Source organism: Chelon labrosus, assembly GCF_963514085.1.
Source record: "Chelon labrosus genome assembly, chromosome: 19".
Taxonomy (NCBI): domain Eukaryota; kingdom Metazoa; phylum Chordata; class Actinopteri; order Mugiliformes; family Mugilidae; genus Chelon; species Chelon labrosus.
Window position 1 is genome coordinate 22,229,549 of NC_140352.1, and position 17,609 is coordinate 22,247,157.

The 17,609-nt window shown below is 40.8% G+C and overlaps 1 protein-coding gene across 1 annotated transcript in view; it reads left to right on the forward strand.

Moving 5' to 3' along the window:
- The window catches only part of dnah9 (dynein, axonemal, heavy chain 9), a gene marked incomplete at its 5' end in the record, with an annotated part of 142,086 nt that overhangs the window by 75,092 nt on the left and 49,385 nt on the right, over nt 1-17,609 (forward strand). Inside the window, 6 exon segments of the mRNA XM_084568071.1 lie at nt 1,682-1,824; nt 4,334-4,495; nt 4,754-4,987; nt 14,893-14,973; nt 15,483-15,662; nt 16,215-16,445. Of these exon segments, the coding sequence (XP_084424197.1) occupies nt 1,682-1,824; nt 4,334-4,495; nt 4,754-4,987; nt 14,893-14,973; nt 15,483-15,662; nt 16,215-16,445 (1,031 nt within the window).

Consider the following 17,609-nt stretch of genomic DNA (forward strand, 5'->3'; position numbering starts at 1 on the left):
AACTTAGCATTTAGCGTAAAGGAAAGTCATGTCACCTTATATAGCACTGGAAAGGATACAAATTGAAATTTAAACTTCCTGGTTTAAATGTTAAGATTCTCCTTACGTCAGTTGTTAACTAATGCTGGCAAACATGAGATAGATATTGCTGTATAACTGACTTTAATTGGCATGACTTTTCCCTACTTACAATTACACCCCGTTATGCTGCTGCTCCCCATGTTAACCTGTCACAAATTACAAAAGTACACTTAGAAGCTAACACGCCATCTCTCACAAGCAGCTGTTCTTTGTGTCATTCTCGTGGCCTGATTCCACTTGTGGGAGACAGGGACAGCACTCAAGATAAGGGCCGTGTGACAAACAGAGACAGCAGAAGGTGTTCTTAGATTAGTTTTGGTGGCGTCGCAGGCTTATCTATTTTAGATGGTAACAGAAGCACATAGCTCAACTGGTCACAGCTGGAAATGACAAAATGTAGCCAGAGCTTTTCACCGCCCACAGGATGCTTGTGGTGTGAAGTTTGTCTGGAGTTGTTTTACCTTTAGGGTTAGGACCTGGCTAGGTAAAATGTGGGAACGTGAAATATATCAAATGTGAAAATTCTAATAATGAGAGAAGCACGGTATAGCGGGATCCCTATTCGCTAACATTGTATTCACAACCAATAGATATTAGATTGTTTATACCCCATCACAAACACATCCCTCGCCTTGCAGGTCGTAGCAGTCCCCCAGCAATCTCTTTTCATCTGCTCTCATAGGGTCGCCTAATGATGATGTCCTCAGCTCACTTCGAGACAAATCATTTGCCATTACCTCTGTAACTGCTTCTAAAGGACGTAGTAGCGTCTGTTCATTTAACACGAGACGTGAGGGATGATCCGATATGCATGCTGGCATTTTGAACATCGCACTACATATCTTAAAATGCCCAAGAAAAACAAACACATACTCATATATCAGCTCTACTTTTCAGCTGTGTTATTTTGTCCAGTGGCACAAACCGACTTTTTAAATGACAGGAGCAAACCCTGCCTGGGGGGTTACAGTTTTTCTGCTTCCACACTTCTGAACTGCTGCCCAAAGCTACCATATTTTTTCATGTTTTGACCTTTCAGAATATGATTGGCCACATAAAGAACGGGGTATTGAAATATCATCTTCCTCATAAGCATATTTCTTTGATCATCATAAAAAAACATCATTGTTAAACTGTATTATGTGAGCTAAAACAAGATTTCAGTTTGATATGATTCTCAGGCTGGATTACAGCACATGACTACACCAGGGGAGCATTTAGGAATTATTAAGGCAAAATATTCAAGCCACTGGAAGTATGTGGTAACGCAGAGGTTTCAAAAGAGAGAACTCTAACACAATTATCTGAACTCATGAGTTGTAGGTGCTGCGTAAAAGTTTGCGTAGACATTTCATCTTTTGCTCCTGCATTAGCATAAGTCCTCTCTATGAACTCCCGCCGCCATCACCTCTATTAACACACCTAGATTCGATATAAGAGTGTCGGCGCTCAGTGTCAGCTCGGATCCTGACGAGATAAGAAACTTCCCGAGAGTTCTCACACGAGTTTAGCTGACTGACTGAAGGAATACATAGCGGCCGCTGCCTAAAAAACTTGCTGGTCTCTCCGGCAGTAATGTGATTCGCTTCATTAATTCCAGGAGAGATTCCTGACCTGCTCCCAGACGACGAGGTGGAGAACATCATTGGCAGCGTGAGGCCAGAGGTCCGCAGCTCAGGATTGATGGATACGAGGGAAAACTGCTGGAAGTTCTTCATCGACCGCGTTCGCAGACAGCTCAAGGTGAAGTAGTCAGATAGTCAGACAAGTGCGGGACAAAGAACTGTGTGTTCTTTGTTAGTGTGAATTCCCCGGTAATCACCCAGAAAAAGTTGTCTCAGTGGCTTCTCTTCAGGGGGGAGGCTTGTCATTAATCTTTCTCGCAGAGCTACGTCTCTATTTGATCTCCATCCTCTCTTAATATAGCTGTAGCATGCCGCCTCACACTCTAATTTACCATTCCCCCCCAAAAAGCCTCATACTTGGATAAACATCTGCTTTATGATGAAGCCTCTCCCCAGACAATTTTCTCTCCCGACATGTTCAGGTGAACTTGAATACACTGGGAGGCGGTGGACGTCATTATAAATCACCGGCGTGAGCAGAAAAGCTGCCGTTTAGTCGGAGATAATTTCACCAACATGTAGCCGCTTTGTTTCCCCTGGGGAGGAAGAGAATCCAGAGGGTTGCTTATCCTGTCATTATTACAGTACGCCGCACCACCACCCACATTCTCTCCCTCCCGAGCTCACAGCACAAGCCTCCCTGGGCTGGCAGGCAGATAAATAAGGAAGGCAATTCGACTGCTTTGTAAAAAGTGGATTTCTTAGTGTTTAGTCCTGCTTCTCAAAATTGTCTGTCTGGATGGTGAGGATGCTTTCCCAGAAATGTTAGCATATCTCATTCATAATGTTTGCATGAAATTTCCTGGGGGTTTGTCTCTGCATGTCACACTGTGTGCTGAGCACCAGTTTGCAAACTGGACCAAGATTTAGCTCCACCTTGAAGCAGAATGTTCTTTTGGATCAGTGTTTCCCAACCTAAAGATGTAAAGAGGGGAAATCAATCAATCAATCAATCAATCTTTATTTATAAAGCACTTTAAAAACAACGAGGTTGGCCAAAGTGCTGTACACAGACATGAGAATATATAAAACAGGATTTAAATCATAAAACCAATCAAACCACGTAAACAATAAGAACTAGGATGATATCGCAATATCTGTCCTTACAGAGAAGTGGAAATATTGTGTTTAATCGTAAATCATTTGATTACTCTGTAAGGTATATAGTATACTTGACAAAAACTGTGAAAAATAACCATCCTAATTTCTCAGTAAACAAATATTCATTTTCAGAGAGCTTGTTTTTTTCTGACCACAACAACACTGACATATTCCTTTTACTGCAGCATTACATCTGAGCAGCTGAGGCAATGTTTTTAAACCCTTTTGCTCAAGAAAGGACCCATGAACATGGTTTGTCAGGAGCCATTTTGAATCATGGTCTATTTCAGAGTTGTTTTGTAAGCATATTACAATCATAGGAGAACATGCAAGACCAGTGAATGCAGCATGCTGTATTATCAGGAGTTTGCTGTACTTCCCAGTCTCACATTTTACATAAACAGAAAAAATAGTGCTACTGGAAAAGTTATTCATAAAAAGATGTATTGTCACCGATCAGCCACAACATTAAAACCAGTGACAGGAGCAGTAAATAACATCTTGTGACAATACAAAGTTCTGCTGGGGAACATTTGGACCTGGCATTCATGTGGATGTTACTTAGACATGTAGCACCCACCTAGACCAGACCAGGCACCCCCACCCCATAGCAATGACGCTCCTTGATGGCAGCAGCCACAGGACACCCTCAGAAGGCCCATGTCCATTCTCTGATGAGTCACAACTGTTTTGTAGGGAGACCTACACTATATTACCACCTGTTGTGAAAATAATGCAAAGCACAGGAAAGCACCTGGTGAACATTAGCACACAAACAAAAACTGCATCACAAAATAGCCCACTACATTGACCCTGCTAGGACTACAAATTAAAAGTTAGTTTTGCAGTAGCTACTATCGTGCAAACCTGACAGTCCAAAATAATTTAGACTATAGAATAATTTAGAGGTGGGAACAATACAGCTTCATAGTCATTTAAGTGAGATATTCTTTGATGCTTGTAGGAAAGAAAGGGGGCCTAATAGTAGGTTAATTTGCTCTAGCGTACTGCTTGTGACCAGTATTAATGGATCACAATGTGACAAGAGTTGGAAACTACTGTTAGCCTCCTGATATATTTGATTGATTGATTTGTAATTTTCACCCTGAAGCTTCTACACGTAAATGATATGTCAGAGAAAGTGTGAGATAAATGTGCCACTTCTTCTTTCTCCAGAGTTGCTCATCATCAGCAGTGTCTTTGGGTGTGCCTTCTGCCTGTTTGTTCCAAGCATCTGGCTGAGCTTCTCAACAAGCCAGCTGTTAGTCTCCAACAGTGAAAATCAGTCTGACGTAGCCCACAGCTCAGCACACTCCTTTAATTCACATGCTTGCTGGAGGCTTTATTTGCTTAATGATGTAGCTGTACATAATTAATTCACAGTTCTCCATTCCCCCTCTTGACCATGAAGGAGTGCTAATCAGAGCGGGAGTTTCCCGCCTTTCTTTTCTCAGTCTGACTCCAGTCGTACTTCACACTCGGTTTTCTTTGACCTTGGTGTGTGTGTGTTTGTGAATGTGTTGCAGGTAGCCCTGTGTTTCTCTCCTGTTGGCAGTAAGCTGAGGGTTCGCAGCAGGAAGTTCCCCGCTGTGGTCAACTGCACAGCGATCGACTGGTTCCACGAGTGGCCACAGGAGGCGCTGGAGTCAGTCAGCTTCAGGTTCCTCCAGGAGGTGGAGAATATCGAAGTGAGAACAGCTCATACTTTAATATATACACACAGGAATGAAACCACCCACAAAAACGATGTTCACACCCGGAAATATAATTTCAAATGTCAGCCACCGTGACACAGCCAATGTGATATTAATTTCAAAAGCAGACCGGAGGTCCCGAGAATTAAATTCCAAGCCTGAGCCTCAGGAAATATTGCTCTTCAACCAAATCTGCACAGTCATCTGCTTTTAACTTGAAGTAACCAGTTCTGTGACTTGTAATTTTTGCAGCCCCAAGTGAAGGAGTCAGTCAGCAAATTCATGGCTTACGTCCACATGAGTGTCAATCAAACATCCAAGGAGTACCTGGCCAACGAGCGGCGCTACAACTACACCACACCCAAGTCTTTCCTGGAGCAGATCAAGCTGTATCGCAGTCTGCTGGGCCAGAAGAGCAAAGACCTCACCACCAAGATGGAGCGGCTGGAGAACGGCCTGCAGAAGCTCAACAGCACCTCTGCTCAGGTAATCAGACGAAAGTCCACCTTCTCTTGGTCTCTTAGATGTTTGATCTGTATTGTATGGAGTGATGTATGTTCACAGTTTCACATTGAAGTTCTCGTCCAGAAAGTAAAAAGTTTCTCTGAGTGGACACTGAGTAAAATCCTGCAGTGTTGTGGGAGACATTTTGTGTCCAGTACCTTTGTAATGAAAGAGATTTGCTTATTCGCCGATCCTTGATTGAAAGCATGGGTCTTTTTTTTTTTTTCCATGGGTATAAATGGAAAAATTAGGGCTGTTAAACTTAATGCATCAACAACGCGTTAATGCAGATTCCTTTTAATGCTACTCATTTTTTCAATGATGTTTTGTTATTATGATCTGAGCCCAACTGTAGTCTGGGTAATCAGGAAGTGATCAAAGCAGCTGTGGAAAGCAAACAGAATCTTGGAGTTTCAGTAAATAATTTTACCCTGCAGAGGACAGTTATTTGCTCTGTAGCATTAAAACTGCCAGAAATCCCCAAAGAAGAACAACACAAAAAACTCAAGCAGAAACTAACAAGCCGACATGGTTAGAGAAATTTGTCCTTTGAATGACAAGTTCAGCTTCAAACTTCCTGGCCAAGCGCACAGCTCAGAGCAGAGAGCCATACTCCTCCTCTCCAAAACCAGACCAGACAGATTAATTGCAACTAAGGGGCCTGGCCCACCCTACAAGCAGCAAACTATTAACAGCAATAGCAATAACTGCAATAGTAATGACCAACATTTGCATAAAGCAAGCATATTTGTCCACTCCCATGTTGATAAGAGTAATAAAAAAACATATCGCCATTAATCAGGATTGACTATTTCAGTCCATTCACAGACCAAGTAAAAATGTATTCCTCTTTGTTGTCAGGTTTAATGCAAATCATTCCCTATTGTACAGTAGTGTCACTCTCATAAACAACATTGTCATTCTTTCTATATATAATTGTAATCGTATCCGGGGAACAAGAATGTGCTACATCTGCAAAGTTACTTTTTTCCGCAACTAACATTTTGTCACTTAAATCATTTGTTGCATCTCGTGGTCCCAAACGTACTGATGACAATAGAGCTTAAAAGTTTCTTTTTGAACCCAAAACAACAATTTAAAAAACAATGATACCATAACGCTCATTTATTTAGTTCAAATATTTAAGAAGATGGCTGTAGCTCCATATATAATTTATGACAGCTGAAGATACAGTACACTGTACACTGTATAAAGCAATGACTTAACTTGCGTATCTTTATTAATGCAGACTGTAAATGTATAGGCCATAACACATTAGCTATTAGTAGGTGCTGTTTGCGCTGTACTCATGTATACACAGACAGTTATCAATGGATTACTTTGATACCAAAGAAAAACTCAAGTTTGTCTAGAAATACACTGTTGCTCATGAAGTTGGGATAAAACATTTTTCTTTCGTCTTCTCACAAAATGATTGAGACTATGTGATTTATTCTTGATAGATAAAGTGTTTATCTTCTCAAAACTCTGTTGATCAGTATCTTCCAAGCATATAACAGAAATATAAAAAGCAATGTGTGTGAAAACAAAATGATTCCAACTTTATGGGCAGCAGTGTATGTGTATCATGTCTGTGTATTGAGATGTGATTGATATATGAAAAGTAACTATTTTTGACACAAATTGTGGTAATTGGGAGCTGTGGGTTTGAAAGTACACTAATTGCTGCTATGAGTATGCACTTGCACTGCAGACCAAATAAGTGAGTCAAACTTAAAGCTGTTTTCATGACCTCCCAGTTTATCTTGTGCAGTACCTTTGCCTTATGTTCCTCCACTGGCAGCGCCTCAGTGAAACACTCCTGCATCCCTGCACATCACACTGTTGGAAAACCCTCAGTTTCTCTTATCAGTAATGGAAAATTGCAACATTTTTCAACTTCGGTCCTATTTGCATTATCATAGCCATTGTGACAAATTGTAGAGATTAGAGAACCACAGACTCCTGCGAAACTGTGCACTGTTTCTCAAACACATTTTAATTTCCCATAGAGTGCAAAGTTTCTCTGAGTTTAGCTGGTATTAACCATCTGGATTAACTTTTTTTCTTTTTGTTTTTTGCTAACCGTATCTAACTCTTTGGCAATTTGCCACCGAACCACATTGTCCCAGTTTCTACAATGGAGACAGAGATTGCAAATTTAAGCAGACCCAAAGTCACCATGACAACAGTTATGAGAGTAAAACTAAAGCTGGAAAATATCAATACTGTAGCATTAAAATCAATGCTTTTAATGCTACAGCGGTTCTTTCTCTGTGGGGAATGTCAGTTGCTAGTCTTACCAGATAATGAATGCCCTTCACCTGACAGCACCATGCTAAATTGTCATCAGATGACCAGAATGAAAAACAGTGGCAAGGACGAAGGCTGACAATGACTGCAGTGGTAAAGTGTCAGAGATTTATCTAATAGTAAACATCTTGTCTTGGAATAAAGGCTTCGTATTATACTATTTGTTGTTAGATTTCTGTGTATACAATATTAGGAGTAACCTTAAAGGTGCAGGATACAAAAACCTTACATTCACTTTTAATTCCTTGCCCTTATGCTGGAGCTGTGGCTCAGCTTCACTTTGTGCAGAATCACTCAGCCAGCATACTGACGAAGACCAGATGCTCCCACATCACCCTAGCTTCTCTGCACTCTTGAGCTTCTTTGACAATGCATGTCAAAATGTATTTAATTACATATTACATACAAGAGCTACATGACCAGGCACCAGATTTCATCAGTCAGCTCTCTGCTGCTCAGAACGCCTCTGAGATTTGCAGGGTTAGGACATTTTTTTGTGCTGCACCACTATTTTTCCTTTTAGTATTCAGGCTGCAGAATCTTTAGTAAATAATCTCGGTCCTGACTGACTCGCTCTGTATTGCAATTTTACCATTCCCTTTAATGCCTTTTATCTTTTTTGGTGAGTTTTGTATAATGACATTTGTCTCTTTTATCTTAAATTAAATACCAATTTGCTGTTAAACATTCTTTTTATTCAGTTCTATCCTTCTTTTGTTATTTCAATTCATTTCCCTTCCTTAATATTTGATTAGAAATAGCAGTAGCTATTGAGTCACTAGTAAAGCAGTGACAGGTTTAGTTCTGTAGAAATATTATGGATAATCGCTGCAGTCATAGTTCAGGTAGATGAGTAGATCAAGTTCAGGAGGTGAAATTAATCTGTGTTATTATTCCGTGTGGAAACTTTGACATGCAGATTCATGCTATTAAGCAATAGCAAGCCTCCATGACAGTGCTGATGATTGAAAGCCAGGAAGTCTACAATGGAGCAAGGGCTCTAGTGCAGTAAACTGGTCTGCAGAAGAGGAATATATTATAGTTTGCAGACAATTATGAAATACATACAAGTGGTACATGTTTTGAATAAACTATGCTCATTGACAGGAGCACACCTGTTAGCTTGGCGAGTTTCACTTTTAATTGGAAAAAAAACAAGAACTATAGTTAGCAAATTACCAGCAAGGGAGTAAGAAGGAGTAGGAGAGGCACAATAATGACCAAGCGCTAGCCTGTACCTGCAACTGCAGGTTGCCATTACACAGGTTTCCTCTGGCAAGCACATGTCAATCTGTTCTGTTGTATTTAATAACAGTAGAAGTAGCAATAATGTGATACAACTGACCCAACTAAGTTAAGTTAGCAGTAGTAGAAATAGTAGTAGTTCTATCATACTATTATTTACTAGTAGTAGTAAATAACAGGAAAACAGGAAAGGCTAAATAGTAGTAGTAGAAAAAGTGGTGGTTCTAGTAATGCCTATAATTAAGTGTAATAGAATTAATAGTCTAATTGGTAATTGTAGTGGTAGACTGATACTTGCAAGTCTGTAAGCCAGCCCGAAATTCCCCCACCCTCAACATCTTTGGTCTGGACTAGCTACGTTGAGTGTTCATTATTCCCCGGCAAAGATCTGCTGGGCCAATCAAATCGTTTGCGCAGCCTTTATGTGGTGATGGACAGAAGAGCAACAGCAACATAGTCAGACACTTCACCTGAGTGCCGTGGAGTTTAATATGAAGAAGGTTCTGGGTTTGAACCCAATGGCCAACTGGGGCCGTGTTAAATAGCTCTGATTGGTTGTAAGACTTGACACTTCAATGCAGAAGTATTTGTATCTCTGTTTTAGCCCCATAATAGCACTCGTATTCTGATAGCAATTGAGTCTGACTGCACCAAGCTAGCTACTTGCTACTATGCCCTTCCTTTTGAATGTCATACAGAGCCAGTTAACAAGCTGTTACGTCAAGCAGAAAACCGTTTGGCAGATTTGTTTTATGTTCATTTATTACGTGGGAGTGTTCTTTGCATCGTTTAACGTTTCTGTCTTTAATCTCTGCACCTGGACCATTTGTCCAAACGTTCTACACCATCTCTACACCTTTGCAGAGGACTGCTAAATGAATAATGTAACACAAAGTGTGTGTGTGAAGCAGCACTAATTTTAGTGGGCCTACTACACTGTGTAAGTGTAGGCAAATCCAGACGCGCGCACACACGCACGGACCACGCGCAGTTTCACTCTGACATACCATGCATCGACTATGCTTTGCATAAATAGGCCCACACATTGCCACCCTCACAAAATCACACATGCATAAACACCCTTTACACAAAAGTGACGTCAATGTGGAAAGCCACCGAGCATCGTGTGTTTTCGTTTCCCATCTCCCGTATACTGCAGAAAAAATCCAGCACACACACACACACACACATATAGATATACATGGGGGTTGTATGGTAATTGAGGAGCCTTCTAATTAGAGAGAACACCCTTTACAGCAGAAAGCCACCATTAATGCACCCTGTGTTTGTTAGTGAATCCACACTGATGGCTGCCCTATTATAAGTACTGTTATTTAACATTCTGTGCAAGAGAAACCGTGGCTCACTGGGGGCTGCTGTGGTCATGATAAACAAGGACAAGGAATCTGTGGGTGTGTGTGTGCATGTGTGCGTGTGTTTGTTGGGGGAGGGGGGGCAGCTGTGTAAGTGTATGAGTCATCTGCTCCCCAGAGAACACATTAGTTCCATGATTTTTTTCCTCTTCAGCTTTGTGGAGGTGTCCTACCTTTGCCTGCTTTAGTTTTGAGTAGTGGTGTGTGTGTTTGTGTGTGTGTGTGTGTACCCATGCATGTGTGTTTTGTGGTAGAAGTAGCCATAGAAACATATCGTATGCGTGGTGCTATAAGAAGTATATAATAAAAGTTATGCATAATTAATGGAATGCAAACTTTGGGTGGCAAGTTGGTAGCTGTCTGCCCAGCTACACTCAAACTCCACCAACTCAGGATACTGTACTTAGAAGACCTTACAATATTGCAATGCGAAATTCCCCTTTGAGCGAGCAGTTGGTAAAACTTTTTTATAACCGAAATCCCCAAGAGAATCTGATTCAGACTGTCATACCAGCTGAGGACTGAAGAACCTCCTGTAACATCACGTATAGATGTCCTGAAGAGAGTGGTTTGTTTTGGCGCCCGGTGTGGTGGCTCCAGATGACTCCACCTAGCTCGCAGCTATTCCAAAAATGGTCAGAAAGCTGTACTGTGAGTGGAGCTAGTGACCTGTGGATGTACACACAGCCTAATTATATTCAATAATTTTATAATTTATTCATCCATCTATTCATTATCTATTAGGGTGGCAGGTGGCTGGAGAGTATCCCAGCTATCATTGAATGAGAGGCAGGGTACACCCTGGACAGGTCTCCAGTCTATCACAGGGCTAACACAGAGAGGCAGACAACCATTCACACTCACATTCACACCTACAACATATTAGAACCACCAATGAACATGTTTTTACCCAGGCACAGGGAGAACGTGCAAACTCCACATAGTAAGGCCACAGCCAGACGGCAGGTGACAGCGCTAACCACTACACAGCTTTAGTCATGTTTAGATTTATTCATCAGTTCAGCTTGTTAGCTGCTACAAAGACAAAAAATATTTTAAAAACTCAGCTGATGAATAGAGATCACTGTTGTCTCTACAGGTGCTGTCTCAGGATAATTTGAAGCGTCTGTACTTTCACACTTTCAAAGCATGATGTGAAAAAAATAGCACAAAATTAATGAGGTAAAACTCCTATTAAGACATGGACTAAGTAGGGAAGTCATCAGTCCTGACCAAGGATGCATTTCATTCATGCTGCTAAAGGAAGGTTATATAAATACCAGGTTTGAATAGGGCCTGTGATTGGTTGGGCACAAGCTTGTAGTCTGTTATGTCTCTCAGCCAAGCCTTGGCAAGAATTTATGACTGTAATCAATCTGACACAGTCACTGCTCTCTCAGAGATATATTGTGTAGACTAAACCCAGGCTGTAGTCAGCACTGAAATCCAAGGCAATCATTGGAATCCCAAACTTTAAACTTGAATTTAAGTGTGTGCTTTGAGTCTGCGAGCCCTCACACACGTGGATGAATGGTTATAGTCTGCTCCTTTGGTATCAAATTTGATCCCGTCTTTAGAAACAGTTGTTCTGATTTGCATTTCCGGCATCAGGGACTGAGTGTGGGTTGTTTTATAAAGACAGTCAGGAGCAGAGAGACTTGTTGTTTTCCAGCTTGGATTTCCATCTGCAGTAGACAAACACAGAAGCAGCTCAGATGTATTGAATATCACACATGTCTCCTACCAATTAGTTTGTCCCTGTTCTCCCCTCTCCCACTCCTCCTCCCCCTCCTGTCTTCCCCCTGCCTATTCATCATGTTGATGGCTCACTTGGTGCTCGTCTAATGTTCGACCGAATCTCTAGCATGGAATCGTCGCAACCCGAAAGAGCCGTCTTCCCTCCGGCCTGATTTCCTGTTTGTTAATTAGCTGAAAGACAAGCACGAGAAACAGTCTGTTTTTATTTCCCCAGTGCAAGCTTTTGATGGAGTCGGACAGTAATACAGAGCCCTATTTGTCGGGGAGTTATGAGAAGTTTGTAACAGCTTTAATTTGCCTTTACGACCGCCCTTGGTCTATGCATTTGTGTCTGGTGTGTGGTTGTGTTTGTGTGGTTGTTTGTGTGCGTGCTGACAGCAGCTCTTGATACTAAAGCTCACATGTTTTTCCCAGATATGCATGCCATTCTACTTTTTCTGCTCCGTTATCTGCTTCGACAGGCTAAGTTTTTTTTTTTTTTCTAGTAATGCATTAAAGGTCACATTCACGGTCCGTGGCACAATCCTGCAGGACACAAAATGTTATCCGCAAAGGGTTATACCCTTTTGTGAAGCTTTTTTGTTCGACTTTCTTAAGCCACAGAATCCTATTTATTGCTGTGAAGAATTGAGGAGACGTTTAGGTTTCTATTAAACTGCCATTGAGCTCGATCAGTGATTGTATTACCAATGAGATCCAACAACGATACCAACAACAAAAACAAATGATGGCTCCTTCAAAACCGCCTGAGATTCAATTAGACGAGAGCAATAGATTCATTAGTGTCCATGATATACACGCTGATTGTTACTTCTACCATTTAATGAGACAAAAATAGATTATTTTCAGCAGCCCACCACTAAGCTCTGACTACACCCCTCATATTAATGTGTTCTTTTCTTCCTTCCATCCTGCATAGACTGGTGACGCTGTGTTATTTATGTGTATTCATGTTCAACATTTAAAAATTCCATTAATCATTTCCTTTAGAGAGCAATGTTTATATCAGGCTTATGTTTGTGGAGGGGCATTGTTATTAGATTAGCATAAGTAGAAGAAGCAACTGCTAACATGGCTCTGTATAGAGTTCTTAAATGCCCCTACCAACTGAACAATTTGTGTCAGAGCCAAGTTGTCGTATCAGATGACTGGAAGAAAAATCTTAGAAACAGCAACTGTTAGCAGTGGTGAGTCCCTTAGATAAAGTTGGACGTCACCGAAATATCTATCTACATCATTATGTTTGGCCTCTGTCTCAGTTAAGTCTAATATGAGTTGTAGTTTCAGTGGAACCCTGGCAGGCATTGTTTATGCTGTAAATTGGGTATTTTAGCATGGAGGACTATAGGTATTGACTTACTTTTGGAGCCGACCTTAAGCAACTATTGTGGACTTGTAGTTTTTGTCACTTCCATGTTGTTTTTTTACTTTTTAGACCCGGAGGTTGTTGCCTGGTATCCACTGACCGTAGTCCAAAGAACGACAAACCATTAACTGGCAAAATGGTGTTGGGGAATGCACTGGAGCTAGTCTGATCAGCAACTAACAAGTTACAAAACAGAAATGTTCTGCTGCTAATATCTACAGGTCACCACCGTCTTGTAGAGTCAGTGTCTAAACTGTTTGGGCAGCACACAAGGCTCTGGTGGTCACAATGTTTTGGCTCCATCTGTTCACTAATGTGTCTTGCTGAACAATAGCAGTGAACAGTCATTTCCTGTAATCCTGTTTTCTGGCTGCCAGATTTGGTGCCACCATGCTCGCATAGACATACACTGAAAGCTGGTAGCGACTTAAACAAATACAGACACATGGAACGGACCAAGATGAGGCTGTGGACTGTCTCTAATCTACATGCACAATAGCCATTAGAACTTTTCAGATATTTATTTGTAGATTTCTCACTTTATTTGGACAGGACCTCTTCCCATTGCTACTTTTGTCTTTTATAACAGTGAGCTATTGTGGCCCTTTTTTACACCAGTAATTATTAGTTACCTCTGGTACCACAGTGTAGGCTTACATTTCTCATTTTTAGGTAGTTTTAGGTGTATTAGGTAGTGCAGTAAATATAAATATCATATATAAACCTTTTGTCTGCAAAACACCACCAGTTCTCGTTGGTAGGTCTTCCCATGCATCTTTGAAAACATGCCAACATTCTCGTGTGGGTTTCGTCTGTCTCAGTGACTTTTGTCTTTTCATATAATCCCAGACTGACTCTATGATGCTGAGATCAGGACTCTTTGGTGCCATACCATCTGTCGCAGGACTCATTGTTCCTTTTGTTGCTGAAGATTGTATTTTAGGATTGAATGAATTTGGGACCAAACAGATGCCTCCCTGATGGAGAAATCTAAAGTGGCTCAAACTTTTGTTTAGCACTGTGTGTGTGAGGAGGACAAATGGCAGTAAATTATGTTTGAAAGTGGAAACTGTATCAATCTGGACAATTACTAAAACCTACAGTAGCTTCCTGACAAAGTGCCAAAGCTTCTGTATTTCTTTTCCTTATGCCTGCAGTCTTAAGGCTCGGTCACCAGTGTCAGGGCTGGATTGATCTCCTTATCTCTTCCTAATTCTTGGGACAAAAGCAAATACGAGCGGTTTAAACAAGTTAATGAACGACATACGCAGAGGATGGTATTGCAAATGTTTAAGTCATAAAACGAGAAAAGGAAGTCGACGGTGAAACAACTAAAACTGCCAAACGTGATCGACCGAACTGCACTAACTGCAGCTGCACTAATGGTCAATTGATGGCAGTAATTTGTTGTGGAGTGTAGAAGCCAGCACAAGCAAAGAAGCTGATGTGAACTTAGTGAAAACACTGCAGATTTCAAATATATAATGTGCTATATATCATGAAAACTATTTAAAAATTGGTTTATAATTGATGCTGCACGGTGTGTACGTGGTATTTTCATGTTGTACAAAGCTGAGCTAGGGCTGTTTACTTCATATACTGTTGAGCAGTTATATGAAATCACATTCTTAAATACAGATACTTTAAAAAAATGAAAATGGAAATACTTAACAGTAATCAGTGAGTACATTCCATACCAAGTCTACATATCATTTGGAGAGACAGTTTCGTTGTGGTCTATTAAAAGTATGTACTGTTCGTTCATCCATATCTCGGCAGTAATATCAGCCTCATCCTCCTGACCTCGTCTCCTCTGTCTCATCCTCTGATAGGTGGATGACCTCAAGGCCAAGCTGGCTGCTCAAGAAGTGGAACTCAAGCAGAAGAACGAGGATGCAGACAAGCTGATCCAGGCAAGAATATATATATATATATTGTATGGTATTTTCTCCCACGGCTTCCTTCCATGAATGGTGTCTAGTCAAGATTTCTTTAGTCACTCCCGATACAGTGGAGTTGAGTGGAATGCCTCTTGTGGAGCTCAAAGAAATGAAAATCATCAATAAATGAAGCAGTCGCTTGTCCTTCCAGAAGAAGTGTCCGTCACTCTAGATAATCCACAAATAGATTTTTGGTATTAGGTTTACAAACTGCTCACTGTAGTGTGAGGAGTTGAGCTTGGGCTTAAACGTTTTCTTGTTTTCCTCTTCTGTTATGGATCTGTGTGAGATCTGTCTCAGGAGAAAACATTAGCATACAGTAATGTCTGAGGATTTGTTTATAGCCATTTGAAATTACTCTTTTTTTTTTTATTGCTCTTTGTTTGCGTAGAAGGTTATTTTTGTGTCCATGCTGTGTTTATTAAGCCACTGACTGAACTTGCGCCACTAACCCAGAAATAAATCCTGTGTGCTGTCCCCAGGTGGTCGGGGTAGAAACTGAGAAGGTGTCCAAGGAGAAGGCTGTTGCTGATGAGGAAGAACAAAAGGTGGCGGCCATCGCTGTGGTGGTCAGCGGCAAACAGAGAGACTGTGAAGAGGACTTAGCCAAGGCCGAACCAGCTCTCCTAGCTGCTCAGGATGCCCTTAACACTCTCAATAAGGTCAGTTACTCCCTTATCCTTGCTGCGCCTTGTTGATTTGCTTCATAATACTTTCTATCTTAGTTTTATTCTGTATTAAGGGGGATTTATGTTCTTTTTTTCTTCGTTTGATTTGTTTTTCCCACTTCAGTGGAATAAGTTATGTCCACACAGGCTTTGAACTGTATAAAAGATTATTGAAACACGGGTTTTAGGGGCTTTTACTAAAATAATGTCTTCTCTATGATTTTACCTCATCCTTGCATCCTGTGTAGGTTTATGAACAGCCTGGGGGATTTTCAAAAACACCCTCTGTGTTTAAAAGGTGCCCTCTGTTCAAACAAGCAGAACCGACAGTTCAATCACTGCTTAGAGCTCTCTAAAGATGCCCTAATTAGAATTCTCTGTTGTCTTCTCAAAGTCAGCACAGGTTCTACTTCTTTTATTCTAATCCTTTCCATTTTCTCCTTTCTTCCCCCAGAAGACCACAGAGATGTGCAGTTGTTCAAACTCAATTAAATCAGCACTCTTTCATTTTTTCCTCCATTATTCTCTCTGTCTTCCCTGTTTTAGAATAACTTGACAGAGCTGAAGTCGTTTGGCTCCCCAGTGGCAGCGGTGACCAACGTCACAGCGGCAGTCATGGTCCTCACAGCACCCGGTGGCAAAGTCCCAAAAGATCGCAGCTGGAAGGCTGCAAAAGTGATGATGGCCAAAGTGGATGCCTTCCTGGACTCTCTGATAAATTTCAACAAGGAAAATATCCCAGAGGCTTGCCTGAAGGCCATTCAGCCTTACCTGCAGGTGAGCGTTTCAATTAGCACTTGCTCATTGAAATCAGCTCTGAAGGCGCACAGTGTGCAATGTCTGCTGCTCGGCAAGTTCAACTAATAAGTCATACATTTAGCAGGGGCGTGATTACAATGACAGTGGCACATTATGGCTGCCAAGCATCCAAACGACAACCATAGAAAATCAACCAGTAAATTAAGCGTTACAAATTTAACAGCCGCACCGATTATGAAGTTCAGTGGTGCGGATAGTAGGTATGTCAGGGCAGCAGATTAAGCCTAAAATCTGTCTAAGTTCACCATGTACACCACACAGTTTCATGTTTGTGGAACTACTGGTTTGAAATGGTTTTCTGTGTCTTTTAAAAGATTTTTCAAAAACACATGTTAAATTGTGTTTATTAGGAAAACGTTTCAGAATCCATTAATAAAATGATGCCATTATATGCATACAGAGCTCTTTGATGCCACAGTCTCAATTGGTCTGGTGGCTAATGTTAGCTTATGTTAAACATTACTCATTAGTCAGTTGTTATCCATTAGTAATTGTATCTCCTAAACTTGTACCACTGTTAAAACATACATTAGCATCTCACCTCACAGTATCCCATATTTGTAACTTGTAACAACAGTAGCTAGCCAGTAGCTAGCCAGTAACTAACCTGTAGCTATACAGGCTAGTTTGAAGGAGTAGTTCTGGGGAAGAGAGACAATATGTCAGTGGTTGTTTAGTAGCGACTGGTTAACTACTAATAAATTATTGTTTATGTGGTTTACACACATTTAAATATTTTACATATTACATTACACCCCGCAAACAGTGACCTTCAGTGTTAGAGGCTGAAATAGTAGGTGTTGCAACTCACTTACGTTAGGTTAGTCAGAATTTAGCTTGTAGTTTTGTTTTTGTTTCTGTTTTTTGTTTATATTGTTTCCTGGAAATGATTTCATATACAGTGCTTACTCATTACAACCTCTGTTAGTGATATGGAAAAACATAACTTAAACTTAACTTAAATGAGCGTTGCTCCCTTGGTTTAGCTAACTGGCTGTCTTTTTCAGTGGAGTATTTATTTTTATGGAATTTTGTGGAACAAAGATCAGAAAACCATTCTGATATTAACAACAATTTTGGCCACTTAAATGAGTATAGCTTTTATCATTATAGCTTGGTATA